This window comes from Podarcis melisellensis, assembly GCF_964234715.1.
Source record: "Podarcis melisellensis genome assembly, chromosome: 16".
NCBI lineage: Eukaryota > Metazoa > Chordata > Lepidosauria > Squamata > Lacertidae > Podarcis > Podarcis melisellensis.
The window spans coordinates 12,440,595-12,454,343 of record NC_138533.1 but is presented as its reverse complement, the minus strand read 5'-3'; the positions used below and the strand labels follow the sequence as shown (position 1 = coordinate 12,454,343).

The window sequence follows — 13,749 nt, the reverse complement described above, 5'->3', positions numbered from 1 at the left end:
CTGGACCTGAATACCACTATTTGGTATCCAAGCCCCAAACCAAAGTCCTGTTTGGATGGCTTGCCTGCTGAAGAAAGTGATGATTTCATCAGTGTGTGGTGATTTAGACCTGTAACCTAGTAGCAGTTGCCAGGACATAACCATGTTCACCTCTACATAGCTCCATCTTATTTCAGATATTGCGATGTTTAGCTGGTGATATATCAGGATATTGAAAACCATATATCACCCAGCCCCAATATGCAGGCCTCCTCCCACCACATAACACATTTACCCTCTCATAACAACAGGCATTTTGCTCACTTTTAACCAGGTCTCAATCAGCACTGCATAAATTGGCACCCATATTTAAGATCACTTAATACAGATTAGCCCCTGGCTGCCATGAAACATTGTTATGCATATGGTTGGATTAAATGGCGGATTTCTCTCCCCATTTTTTAAGCTCACTTTCATGGAAGCGTTTACACACTCCTGTGTTCTGTTTTTATTCCACATCCACCTATCCTGACAGGCTTTCACAATCGCCAGGGCAGATTAGAATCGCCTCTGTTCCCCTCTTTTAAAAAGCTCTTCAGAAGAGTGGAAGGAGCCTAATCTTTTAAAGCTCTTTAACCACCTCAATAATACAGGTGGAGGCGTGACATTATGGTAGGAGCTAATCCATTTGTGAACCACAGCCTAATCCTAGCAGAACCCATGCCACAACAGTAACCAAATTTACTCTGTATTCTGATTGGTTTTTTAAAAATGATTTAACACTGGCTTGCAGAATTTTATTTTAGGCCAGGAATGCATCTGATACAACCGCCCTCCCCCCCCCCCTGCATTATTTAACATTATAGATAGCTATCCTAGACATGCAGTGGTTTTGAGATCATCACTGGATTTGCAAAAGAAGTAACATAGGGGAGAAAGCAGCAACTGGTGCTGTGAAGCTGTTTCACAGTTAAGTCAGTTGTCCAACGGTGATTTAGGTCCACATTGCTCTGGTTAGAGAAAGTGGAAATAGCTCAGTGGTAGAGCACATGCTCTGAATTCAGAAGATACCTGGTTCAGTCTGCCGCATCTCTAAATAGGGCTGGGAAAGCCTCCCTGCTTGAAATCCAGGTGAGCTATTGCCAATCTGTGTTGACAATACTGAGCTACACAGACCAGTGAAGTGGTATTCAAGGTTAGTCTTACTCAGGGTAGGCTCATTAAAATTAATGTTCAAATTTTGTGCAAACGGATCAAAAAAGAGTGCTCAATAATCAGGTCATGTGGAAGCAACCATAGAAAATGGTTGAACGCTGAAAATTCAAGACAGATGAAAGAAAGTACTATTCCCCATAGGAGGCGGTGATGGCCACCAACATAGATGGCTGTAAAAGAGGATTAGACAAATTCAGGGAGTAGAGGGCTTTTGATGGCTACCAGTCACAATGGCTCGGCTCTGCTTCCACACTTCCTGGAAACCACAGGAGAGGAGAGTGCTCTTGTGCTCAGGTTGTGCTTGAGGTTTACCACAGGCATCTGGGTGGCCACTGTGAGAACAGGAAGCTGGATTAGATGAGCCTGTGGCCTGATCCAGCAAGCCCTCCTTGCGTTCTTGAAAGCCTTGCTAGGTCAGACCAGAAGTCCATCTAGCCAGCCTTCTATTTCCAAGCACTGACCAATCAGATGTGTCTAGGGAACTCCACAAGCTGGACAGGAAGGCAAGAGCCCTTCCCTGTCATGCAATCTTCAGCACATTGCTTTCATTGCCATAGCACATGCAAGGTTCTATTTAGCAGTTGTGCCTAATAGGCACTAATAGAGAGCTGTCCTCCACAGATTGTTTGAAGCATTTGTTGGGAGGGCCCCAAACCTAGTACTGTAATGGCCTGATGCCCCAACAGGGCTGCTCTATCCCCTTTGCCTGGGGCACTTGAGAAGGCTGAAGGCAGGTTGATAAAATGATTGGACTGCATGTTCTGCCTCTTCCAGGTCAAAAGCGATGGCTCCCCATCAGGAGGCTTTGCCTGAAGAGACCACCCCACTACCCAAATATTTGAGCCGATGCTGGGTGAGATTACTACAGTGTTGGAAGAGGATTGTAGCTGTCCTCTCCTCCATATTTCCTGCTTCATCCGTAGCCAGTCCTGTCTCCCTTCCCAGTAATCTCATCCCTTAATACAGCCAGAGATTGATTGCATTAGCCCGCTTAGCAGCAATATCATGCTGTGGGGCTCAGAGCCACTCCTGAAAGGTTAAAAACATTGTCTACAGCTATTTGGGAAGTTTTGAATGGGGGAGGGATGAAGGGAAATCCCACGGTGACTTTATTTTAGTGGGATCTGCACCGCTTTTTGCAAAAAGACTGGAAACCGTGTCCAGTTGGTCTCTCTTATCTGACACCATGAAATATTGGGCTATAAAGGATTTTATGTTCCATAATGGAGAGAATATGGCCAAAGTAAGAATAAGCCAGAGGGAGATAGAAAAGTGGGGGGGGGGTGAAAGAAGGTGGTGGGAGAAAGAAAAAGGAAATGTAAAATTTATAGAGGAATTGAATGCATAATGAAGTCAAGGCAAGTGAGTGGTTTCTAGTGATTTAATGGGCACTGGCCCAGCAAGACACCTTGCCGACTCAAATCTTCCATGAAAAGGGCCTTGTAAAAAATAACATTGGAAGGAGTTTAACTCAGCCGAGGTTAAAAGGGATGCGCAGGAGCCCTGTAAAGTGTCGCCTCCTGTAGCGGAAGCTGCCAGTGTCCCGCATGAGTGAGTGCCCAGCTTGGGGGAAGCAGGGATGAAAAGTCAAAGCTGGAAGGACAGAGGATGGATGGAGCATATGTGGTGGGGTGTGGGGCTGGGAGAACAGCTTGATGAGCACGGAGGCTGGGGCAATGGATTAGCGACTGAAGGAGTGAATTAACAGGGAGAGAGAACAGATGAATCTGTTTACATTTTAAAAAAAAAATGTGATTCTGCTCTGAGTTCATTTCCCCATCCCTTTTAAATGTATTTTATTTGCTACAAAAAGGAGCTGTTCTTGCAAGAATTGCATAGAAATGGGTGGAACAGGACCAGACGGAAGTTTGTACATGTGAATCTGCTTTGTACTGAGTCAGACCCATTGGTCCACCTTGCTCAGTATTGTCCACACTGACTGGCAGAGGCTATCCAGGGTTACAGACGGGATGTTCCCAGCCCTACTTGAAGAGGCATTGAACTGGGAATCTTCTACAGCCACAGAGCCATGGCCCTGGCAGAACTCCCCAACAGCAAAATGCAAAACAAAATTAAAAATCTAACCTTTTAGGAGCCAATAGCATCTTTTGTTTCACCCAGCACAAGAAAATATAAGTTTTCATTTGGCAGACATCTGTCTCCCAGCCCTCAAAGTTAGATAAATGCAGACCGTAAGTTATTTGCATATGCGGAGCCTAGGAAGATACCTTCTACCAGGTCAAACTATTTGTCCAGTGGAGCTTGCTCTTGACTGGCTGTCCAAGGTATTGGACAAAGATGGGTCCTTCCTGTCACCTGATGCCCAATTTTTTCAACCAATAATACCAGGAATCAAATCTGGGACCTTCTAAATGCAAAGCAGGTGCTCTGCTGCTGATCTACACACTGCTGCAATGCTGTGCTTTTACAGGTGTGGAATTCAGCTTCCCTTAGCACAGACGTTTGAGTATCTTCTTGTAGGGAGGTGCAGGAGAGTGTATAAACAGCCCCCAACCATGGGATTTTACTCTTCCTTTTTCTTTTATTAAGCACTCTCCTTTTATCGCCGTCCCATCTTAACTCAGGTCCTTTAAGACTCTGAAGCACTCTAACATCATCACCACTGAATGCTATGGCAAGAGGAATAGGCCAGTCTCCTCTAGGAAGCTGCATTATATCAAGTCAGACTTCTGGTCCATCTAGCTCAGTATTGGCTACGCTGACTGGGAGCAGCATCCAAGGTTTTTAGGCAGGGGTCTTGCCCCAGCCATACCTGAAGATCCTATTGGGGTTTTTTTCTGCAGGGGACTCTTCTGCATGCAAAGCAGATGCTCAGCTACTGAGCTGAACTCCTCTTCCTAGATAACCTGTTTATTTAGCATTCATCCTGATTTGCTTGCACAAAGCTTTTGTGGAGTTTATACAGTGCTTCCTCTTCGCTAATGGTTTATTTGCACTGAGGTTATACAACTAATAAACAGTCATTCTTCTTTGTTTGAAGGGAGGTTATAGGTTTTCCTGTCATTCTGTTGTCATCCCACACTTTTCTTTGTGTTTCTCCATCTCTTTTCTAACTGCAAAACCTTTGCTCTTGTTAAAGTGGATTTGTTGGGCCAAGGCCCTTTCATCCACTATACCTACATTCCTGACATGTGAATCCCGTCTATAAAAGAGCGGCAGCTGGGAGACAGCCCTAGAATACAGATCTCAGGGTCGTGGGTTTGAGCCCCACATTCGGCAAAAGATTCCTGTATTGTAGGGAGTTGGACTAGATGATCCTCACTGTCCCTTCAAACTCTACAGGTCTATGGTTCTATTATCCCTTTGCCCTGCCAAGCTTCCATTTGTTCCTTCCGCCACTCCTTACCCCCTCTTTTGTTGCTTCCTTTGCTTTCTTCCCACTCTCGGGGAGAGATCCAAGAGAATAAAAACCGAGGCCATAAAGCAAAGCGATTTACTGGCCTTAATTTGATAGGCTACATAAACCGTGTAATATAAACAACAGGGGCATAAAGGAGCAGCCAAAAGAGGTGGTTAAAGCGACAGGCGCCTTTCAGGCCTCCATCTCCGAAGCCAGGCCTTTTCTCCCTCGCTCTCCAAAGGTCTTTTATGCAATGTAATTGGGAATCTGATGAGCAGCAGTGAGGAAGCTGCAAGGGCACTCATTCCCCCGCCCAGCCCCCCATCCAACTCCTGAAACGCTGCTATTTCCATTTTCAGCAGAAGGGGAAGAGCACTTCAGGCCATCTAACAACTTTGGTCAAATAGCCAAGCCTCTACGTACCTCCTTCCGCCAAAAGGAACTCCACCAGATTTGGTGTGCCCAAATTCTGAGTTGATTCTGCAAGTGCTTAGAGATATTATGCATGGTTACAAAAACAAACAAACAAACAAACAAAAAACACCCCAAAACCTGCAGATGCAACACAGCTGCGTGAGGAGAGAGATAGATCTAATTAGAGGGATGAGGAAACTCTGGCCCTCTATTCTTTGGACTACAGCTCCCATCATCCCTGACACTGGCCATATTGGCTATGAGAGCTGTGGTCAGCAACATCTGAAGAGCCACAGGCAGCCCACCCTGGCTTATATTTTCTGATGTGAACCTCATCATCTAAGAAGAGCCCTGTTGGATCATGCCAGTGGTCCATCTAGTCCAGCATCCTGTTCTCACAATGGCCAATCTAATGCCTGTGAGAAGTCCACAAGCAGGACATCTGCGCATTACAGTGCTTTCCCCACTTATGATTCTCTAGCAACTGGTATTCAGAAGCATAAGTGCCTTCAATAGAGGAGGAAGAACGGAGCCACCATGGCTATTAATGGCAACTGATAGCCTTGTATCCTCCAGTAATTTGTCTGAAAAAAGTTATTTGTGAGTGCAAATTCTATAGCTGAACTACTAGGTGAAGAAGTACTTTAGAAGTCCCCACTTGAAAGCAAAGTGGCAGGAGGCAACACATGAATCCTTTGGTGTAGTTAGCAAACTACACTTCACAGGATTATTTGGGGGAAGTCGTGACTATAAAAAATGGTACAATACTTTTCAAAATGTATGGTGTAAATGGGGCCTTCATGTATGCAAGATTGAGGCTTCCCAGAGGTTGTGATTGTTGCATGTCAGCTTTCCCACTCTATATGCTCATCTTAAGAGGGATTTATAATGCCACTGCAAGCAGCTTCTCCAGTCTGACAGATGCTACCAAAAGGGTTTAGCACTGGGAGCTGCGCTTATAGATTGGGTGGCAGGGCTGCTCCCTTTCTTTCAATCTGGTGGTAGAAATACAGAGGTCTGGCCTATATGTATCAAACCACCAGGATATAAATCTGGCTATTTCTGTGCTGTTTACACTAAGATGTCGACAAAGAGACCATGGATCCAAGGTGACTTTGTCCCTTGTTTTCTTTTTCTTTTGTGGGGGAGTGAGGAGGGTTGAAGGAATTTTTTAAAAAGAAAAAATGCATTCACCTGCTACATTTTTCAAAATACCGAATTGCTTCCCCTTGTCAGAGTGTTTGTCTGGTGTGTGTGTTTTGCATATAAACAAATTACTGTGATTGTTAATAACCCCCTTTTCCTTTCTACCAAAACCCAGTCCTACTCCCATCCCACTTAACTCACAACCCCAAGAGAAAGTTAAATGGGAAAAGGGAGAGAAAGTGGATACCGAAGACTTAAATGACTGGCAGTGTTGATACAGAGAGAATCAGACTGCCAGTCTCTGAAAAAGCCCAAGCAGACCTGCTAAATTACTTGAAACTTCTCGATATTTTATTAAGGGTTGTATTCAACAAAGACTAGACCCACTGAAATTAGTGGACCTGTTAGGCTGCATTCATTAATGGCAATGAGTCCACTCTGTATAGTACTAACACTGGATACAACTTTTAGTCTATACCACTACCACCACCACCCTCCCTTTGCTGTTTGAGCCAACATGTGTGTGACCGATTGCTCAGCCTCAAGACCAATAGGCAACTTCCAGCATTGTAACACCATGTGTTTGGCTGCTAATGTGGCTCTCAGCAACTAACATCTCTGAGCACTCTGACAGGTCTATCCCAATCACACATACAAAAAAATCTATGTACAAGGTGTGTCGAGGACCATATAGAACTTAAACTAAGCTTTGTCTCCAAAAGGGGAGAGACCATGCACTGTAAAGATGACAGACCAAGATAGTTTCACCCTTTTGTGGGTGGCAAAGAAGCAGCATGTGCAGTGCCATCACCCCTGTTCTATTACATGCTGTCTTTCGGGGTGGAGGGGATTAGCAGGGAAGGAGGCATATTGAAGTTTATGGCAAAGTGGCAGATTTCCACACACTGGTCTTGTTCCAAATGCAGGAGGATTCCGTAGTCAGTAACACATTCTCCGTTATCCAGATAGTCTTGAACAAGACACAGCAAGCCAGTAGAGCTGAGGAACCTGAATAAAGCTTGTAGGCCAACCCAGGACTTTGGCTAAATTCAGAGCAGGGATCTGGGTAAGACTCATTGTGCATTTGAGAACTGTAGTTGTTCCAGCAAAATGAACACACAGGCCAAGCTGAGATTCTTGCAGCCTTCTCTTATGGTCTTTTCCTCCTGCTTTGTAGTCAGTCAAGATCAAGGTGGAAAACCATTGACTTTCCCAGTTATTGCGGCATTATAACTCCCATCAGCCCTAGTAAGCACAGCCAACAGCAGGGGATGATGGGAGCTATAGTTCCGCAGCACCTGGTCTAGATGATCTCCACTGGTACCCTTCTGATCCTGGGACTTTAAAACAAATGCCCAGGTCACCATCAACACTGAAATCCTTTCATGGGGAAAGGCATGACTCTGATTAAAATCCAATTAAAAATCCAATCAATGGTTTCACACCAATTAAAGTTGTTGTTTTAAAAGGCATTCAAAGCCTTTCAGGTACTTAGCTATCAGACTTTGGCATTTCCTAACAAGGTTAACACACAACTTGTTAGCATGTGCCAGTTATTTACACCTTTAGTGGGGCCTTTCTCCCAAGCTTATTTATCCTGCTAGATGTTGGCACCAGATTCAAGGCCCTAATGGAGACAATTTAGGCATGCAAACAGTAACTCTTCCTGGACTTTTTATCACTTCAGATCATGGCTTGGGGAAAACTTTATGAATGAGTTCTCCTCCTGCATGAAATGAAACCTTCCAATGCCCATAGAAATCAAGTGCATCAAGGAGAAGGGTTTCAGCCTTGCCATCTCCAACCAGTGCTGGCTTTTTTCAAGCAGGGAACATTTGATTATGGGGTCAGGGGGACACACCTGCAGTCAGAAGTGGCATAGTATGGGGCAGGCAATACCACATATTGTCTGTGCAGTAAACTCAGTCCGGTCTAATCAAAGTCATGTGGGTGCTGTTTGTGGTTTATGCTGCGTTGAGGGGAAAAGGCGCTCTGCAAATGCTTATTGTCACTTAATAAAACATTGGTTCTTAAGGGACTCAAAGTGGTGCCCTCCAGACATTTTGGACTACAACTCTCATCGGCCACAGACAGCAAGGCCAGTCAGGAAATATGGGAATTGTACTCCAGAACATCAGGAGGGCACCACATTGGCTACCTTTGCCCCTACTCTAGTATTACAAGAACCCTGTGGAGGCAGGCTGAGCTAAGACAGAGTGAATTGGTCCAAGATCGCTTGCTGAGTGGGGATTAGAACTTTGCAACATCCCACATCTGCTATATCATGCTGGCTTTCCATATATAAATGAGTTTGCACTTTATAAACCCTAGGGTTGAAACCCTGGATTTGAAGACATATTCCGGAGCTAAGCCCTGGTTTTGAATTAATTGCTAACTTGGTAGTCAGGGAGGGAGGGAGGGAAACTAACTGCATGGCAGGGGTGCTAGGCTCCCCCTGCATCTTTTCACCTTGAGATCAAAACAAAAAAAACAAGACTATAAATAAAATAAAAACATTTCATCTGCAGGTTCCAAAAGCCTAACCGCAGGACAGCCTAGCACCAACCACCCCTGCAAACCATGGCGACCACCTCACCCACAGCCGCTGTGGTGACAGCCACCGTGGTGACAACAGCAGCTGCCATGGACTTGCGTGACTGGCTGTTCCTCTGCTACGGCCTGGTTGCCTTCCTGAGCGAAGTGATTGACAGCACCACCTGCCCATCTGTTTGCCGCTGCGACAACGGCTTCATTTATTGCAATGACCGGGGCCTGACCTCCATCCCAGCTGACATCCCGGATGATGCCACCACCCTATACCTGCAGAACAATCAGATCAACAATGCCGGCATCCCCTCCACCTTGAAGAAAAAGCTAAATGTTCAGGTTGTACAACCGGGGAACTTTATTTTTGGAAAGAGGGTGGCTGATCTTCATTAATGAGCTGAGGCTGAATGTGGCTTGACCCAACTTTTTCTCCCCTTCAGAATTCTTAAATAGTAGCTGTAGAAATCTTTGGTTTATGAAACTTACGTTGATGGACACTTTCCCTCTCCCCAAGGATTAACCTGATAATGTTTTGCTCAGACTTTGGTGTCTTGAACTACAGTCTTGTGGACACTGTAATACAGGCTTTCCCAAAATGTTGCTCTCTGGATGTGGCTGGACCAAATTTGCATCAGCCGCAGCCAGCATGGCCAGTTGCCAGGGTTGATGGGAGTCCAAAAATAAGTGGAGGACACCAGGTTGGGGAAAGCTGTCTTAGTGTGTGTCCAGATTATGGTGACTTGCCATCACATCCCAATTCTTTCAAATTACTGATTTGCAGAAGTTTTCAGGACGTTCTGTTTCAGAACTTGTGAATATTCACAAGACCAGTTCAGCATGCAAAAATCACCAGGTAAACGTGACAGTATCAGAAGCTGCCTTATCTGAGATTAGAGCTCACCCACTATTGCCTGCTCTGGCTGGCCGCAGCTCTCCAGGGTCTGAGAAGGAAGAGTCTTTTGCATCAACTGCTACCTGAGCCTTTGAACAGGAAATGCCAGGGATTGAAACTGAGACACACACACCCCAGCACACACTGGGCTATGCTATGACCCCTCATCAGCTCACACTGAATTAATGTTTGTGCTTGTTTTGCCATAAATTTACAATGCATGAGAAGGGGGCTGTAGCTCAGTGGTAGACCATCAGCTTTGCATGCAGAAGGTCCCATGTTCAATCCACAGTGGAATCTCCAGTTGGGCTAGGAGAGACTCCTGTCTCCAACCCTCATCAGCTGCTGCCAGTCAATGTAGACAATATTGAACTTGGTGGGCCAATGAACTGACCTCATAAAAGGCAGCTTCCTATGTTCTTAAAGGTGATGCCCAGCCCATGAAATATTAATAGCAGACTTCTAGATGCCTGCTGAAAGTGTTTGTGTTTTGACTGGTCTATCCCAAAGTGATTTGATTGCATCTGTTTTTAAATTTTATTGTTTTTAATTATTTTTAAATGTATTTTTTTATTTAAAAAATGGCTCTGGTTCAATGTTTTTCATCTTCAGTTAAAAGTATATCAAGGAGCAGAGGCCAATAAATACCTCTAATTTGTCCAAGGCCTTAAAGTGCCACTGCTAACGGGAATACACCAGAATTGGGAGTTGTTGGACTCCCATCAGCCCCAGCCAAAATGGTTAGGGTTGATGGCAGTTGTATTCCAGAAATATCAGGAAGGTCACAGGTTCCTCGCTCCTAAATGATGTGATGTTGGGCTAGATGCACCAGTGGTCTGACCCCATGAAAGGCAGGTTCCCACAGTGCCCAAATGGTCCTTAGACTTTGGAGAAAATGTTTGGGGCTAGAGATTAAACTTTTTCTTCTTATTTTTTATTTTGAGTAGATACACCCAAATCCATGTTGGAATTCAAAATATGTTCACATTTTAGATTCCATGTGGATTTTTGGTTTTGAGAAGGGTTCTGGGGTATGTTTAGCAGCATACTTTGATTTTTAGCACAGGGTTCGAATTTACACACTATGTTTGAAGCTCAAGTTCCCCCGCCTGTTTAATGCCAAGTCCTATTTTTGAAAAAATGTGATAATTTAAACACGTTTTCCTTGTGGTAAGTTCATGATTTCTAGGCTGATGACAGGCATTTTAATATGGACTAACTGGGACCCAAATTGCTCAGGTTTGAGGAAGTGTTAAATGCAGCTTTTAAAAAAAACAAAAACTTGCACACCATTTCCATTCTCTACTTCTGCCCTGTTGAATTTCCTCTTAATTCAATTCCCATCAGGTCATCTACCTCTATGAAAATGACCTGGATGAGTTCCCCATCAATCTGCCCCGTTCGTTGCGGGAACTTCACCTTCAGGACAACAACGTCCGAACCATCGCCCGAGACTCCCTGGCGCGTATCCCTCTCCTGGAGAAGCTGCACCTGGACGACAACTCCGTCTCCACTGTCAGCATCGAAGACGATGCCTTTGCGGACAGCACACGCCTCAAGTTGCTCTTCCTCTCTCGCAACCACCTCAGCAGCATCCCCTCTGGCCTGCCCCGCACCCTGGAGGAACTGAGGCTGGATGACAACCGCATATCCACCATCCCCCTCCATGCCTTCAAGGGGCTGATCAGCTTGCGGCGCCTGGTGCTAGATGGCAACCTCTTGGCCAACCAGCGCATTGCAGACGACACCTTCAGCCGCCTCCAGAACCTCAGTGAGCTCTCGCTGGTGCGCAACTCTCTGGCAGCCCCACCTCTTAACCTGCCCAGTGCTCATCTGCAAAAGCTGTACCTCCAAGACAATGCCATCAGCCACATCCCCTACAACACCCTTTCCAAGATGAGGGAACTGGAGAAGCTGGACCTGTCCAACAACAACCTGACCACTCTGCCCAAGGGTCTCTTTGATGACCTTGACAGTCTCTCCCAGCTCCTGCTGAGGAACAACCCCTGGTACTGTGGCTGTAACCTCATGTGGTTGAGGGACTGGGTCAAGGCCCGGGCTGCTGTGGTGAATGTGAGAGGGCTGATGTGCCAAGGCCCCGATAAGGTCAGAGGCATGGCCATCAAGGACATCACCAATGAGATGGATGAGTGCTTTGACGTGGGCCCGCAGAGCAATTCGGGAGTGGTGGTGGCAGCCAAGACGACTGCCAGCAATGCTGCTGTCACAACCCCGCAGGGCTCCCTTTTCACCCTCAAGGCCAAGAGGCCTGGCATCCAACTGCCAGATTCCAATGTTGACTACCCAATGGCCACCGGTGCTGGAGCCAAAGCACTGATTCTGAACGTCAAGCCGCTAACCGCTGACAGCATCCGCATCAGCTGGAAGGCAATGCTCCCGGCAGCCTCTTTCCGCCTGAGCTGGTTGCGCCTGGGCCACAGCCCAGCCGTGGGCTCCATCACAGAGACCCTGGTACAAGGCGACAAGACAGAGTACTTGTTGACAGCCCTGGAGCCCAAGTCCACCTATATCATCTGCATGGTCACCATGGAGACGGGCAGCACCTATGTGCCTGATGAGACCCCAGTGTGTGCCAAGGCCGAGACGGCAGACATGTACAGCCCCACCACCACCCTCAACCATGAGCAAAACATGGACCCAATGGCTGGGCTGCCATTGGCAGGAATCATTGGCGGGGCGGTGTCCTTGGTCTTCCTCTTCCTAGTCTTGGCTGCCATCTGCTGGTATGTCCACCGGACGGGAGAGCTGCTGACACGGGAGCGAGGCAGTCGGAAGAAAGATGACTATGTGGAGTCGGGCACCAAGAAGGACAACTCCATCCTGGAAATCAGAGGCCCCGGGTTGCAGATGCTTCCAATCAACCCACACCGGGCAAAGGAGGAGTACGTCATCCATACCATATTCCCATCCAATGGAACCAGTCTTTACAAAAGCACCCACACCATCGGCTACGGCACAACCCGTGGGTACAGAGACGGTGGAATTCCAGACATAGACTACTCGTATACATGATGTAGAATCCCCTCCCTCCTCCCACATACATCCCTCCTGATCCCCTCAACTGCCCAACCACTTCTCTGTTTTTACCCCCCCTCCCTATCCACACACACGAACACGTACACCAAGGTTTTGTTTTTTTTGCCAATGTGGGGAAAAAATGGCAAAACACAAAAACTATTTTCCAAGCAGAACCAGGTGGAACAAAAGGGGAGGGGAAGAAAGTTTTACAAAAAAAAAGAAAAAAGAAAAAGCAAACAAAAACAAAGCCTATTTTGTAGAAAACCAACAGAAACACACACAAAAGTTTTAAAAAAAGTAGACATGGAGTGGAGCAAAGACATAATTTATATTTAATATACCAGATTAAAAAAATACATAAACATACAACTCAGACCATCAAGGAACATTGGGTTGTTGTTGGGTCCCACCCCTCCCCCTGAGGGGGGCAGGGGAAAGACCTGGAAGAAGGGAAGGGGGAAAGTGAAAATGAAAAACAAAAATGCTACCTGTTTTATCTTTCTTCCTGTATAAATCCTCTATTTTGTTCAGGAGTTAGATTATAAAAAAACATCAAAATGTCTTTCCTGGCGGCTAAACTGTTGACTGCATAGGGGGGGAGGGGGCCCATGCGAATCTGCTTCCATTTCTCCTTTTGCATTCCATAACTCTGCTTTCCTTACAGGTTCCAAATTTGTCATGCAAAGTTGAGCAACAACCACCACAACAAAATAGGCATTGGCAATATATATATATCTTTCTGGAGTTCTGAAACAAGACCCTAACCCCAAACCTGCCCCTTCCACACCTGACTTAAGTTTCCCCTCAGCCCCTTTCTGCAAGACTCAGAATCCGTCAACTTTGTTCTTCTGCTCAACACAGACTGATCATAAGAGAAATCTCTGTTTGGTTACCTCCTCACCCATCTATCCTTTGGGACAATCATTCAAGAATATTCTCTTTGTAGGAATAACTGCAACTCGTAGCTCTTTGTCTTTTTAGCAAAAAGAAAGAAAAAAGAAAGAAAGAAACTGACATGGAAATGGGAGATGGGCCAGCGTCTTCCAACTCGCAAGATGTTCCTTCCAAGGTGGGGGCTCTGGAAATCCTAAATGAATCTCAGGTTCACATTTAGAGTGTGAATGGTTTTTGAGATGTTAAGGAAAGACGAGAAAAG

The 13,749-nt window shown here is 45.9% G+C and overlaps 3 protein-coding genes across 6 annotated transcripts in view; 1 reads left to right on the top strand and 2 right to left on the bottom strand.

The window, feature by feature from the left end:
* Nucleotides 1-13,155, top strand: part of FLRT1 (fibronectin leucine rich transmembrane protein 1) — a 163,456-nt gene extending 150,301 nt beyond the window's left edge. For all 3 annotated transcript variants that reach the window (XM_081891503.1, XM_081891502.1, XM_081891501.1), the window contains 2 exons: nucleotides 8,644-9,001; nucleotides 10,902-13,155. In XM_081891503.1, coding sequence (XP_081747629.1) covers nucleotides 8,696-9,001; nucleotides 10,902-12,587 — 1,992 coding nt within the window. In that variant the 5' untranslated portion in view covers nucleotides 8,644-8,695 and the 3' untranslated portion in view covers nucleotides 12,588-13,155. The remainder of the gene's footprint in view (nucleotides 1-8,643; nucleotides 9,002-10,901) is intronic.
* TRPT1 (tRNA phosphotransferase 1) overlaps nucleotides 1-13,749 on the bottom strand; it is a 130,278-nt gene that overhangs the window by 12,823 nt on the left and 103,706 nt on the right. The window lies entirely within an intron of this gene.
* Nucleotides 1-13,749, bottom strand: part of MACROD1 (mono-ADP ribosylhydrolase 1) — a 320,217-nt gene that overhangs the window by 260,970 nt on the left and 45,498 nt on the right. The window lies entirely within an intron of this gene.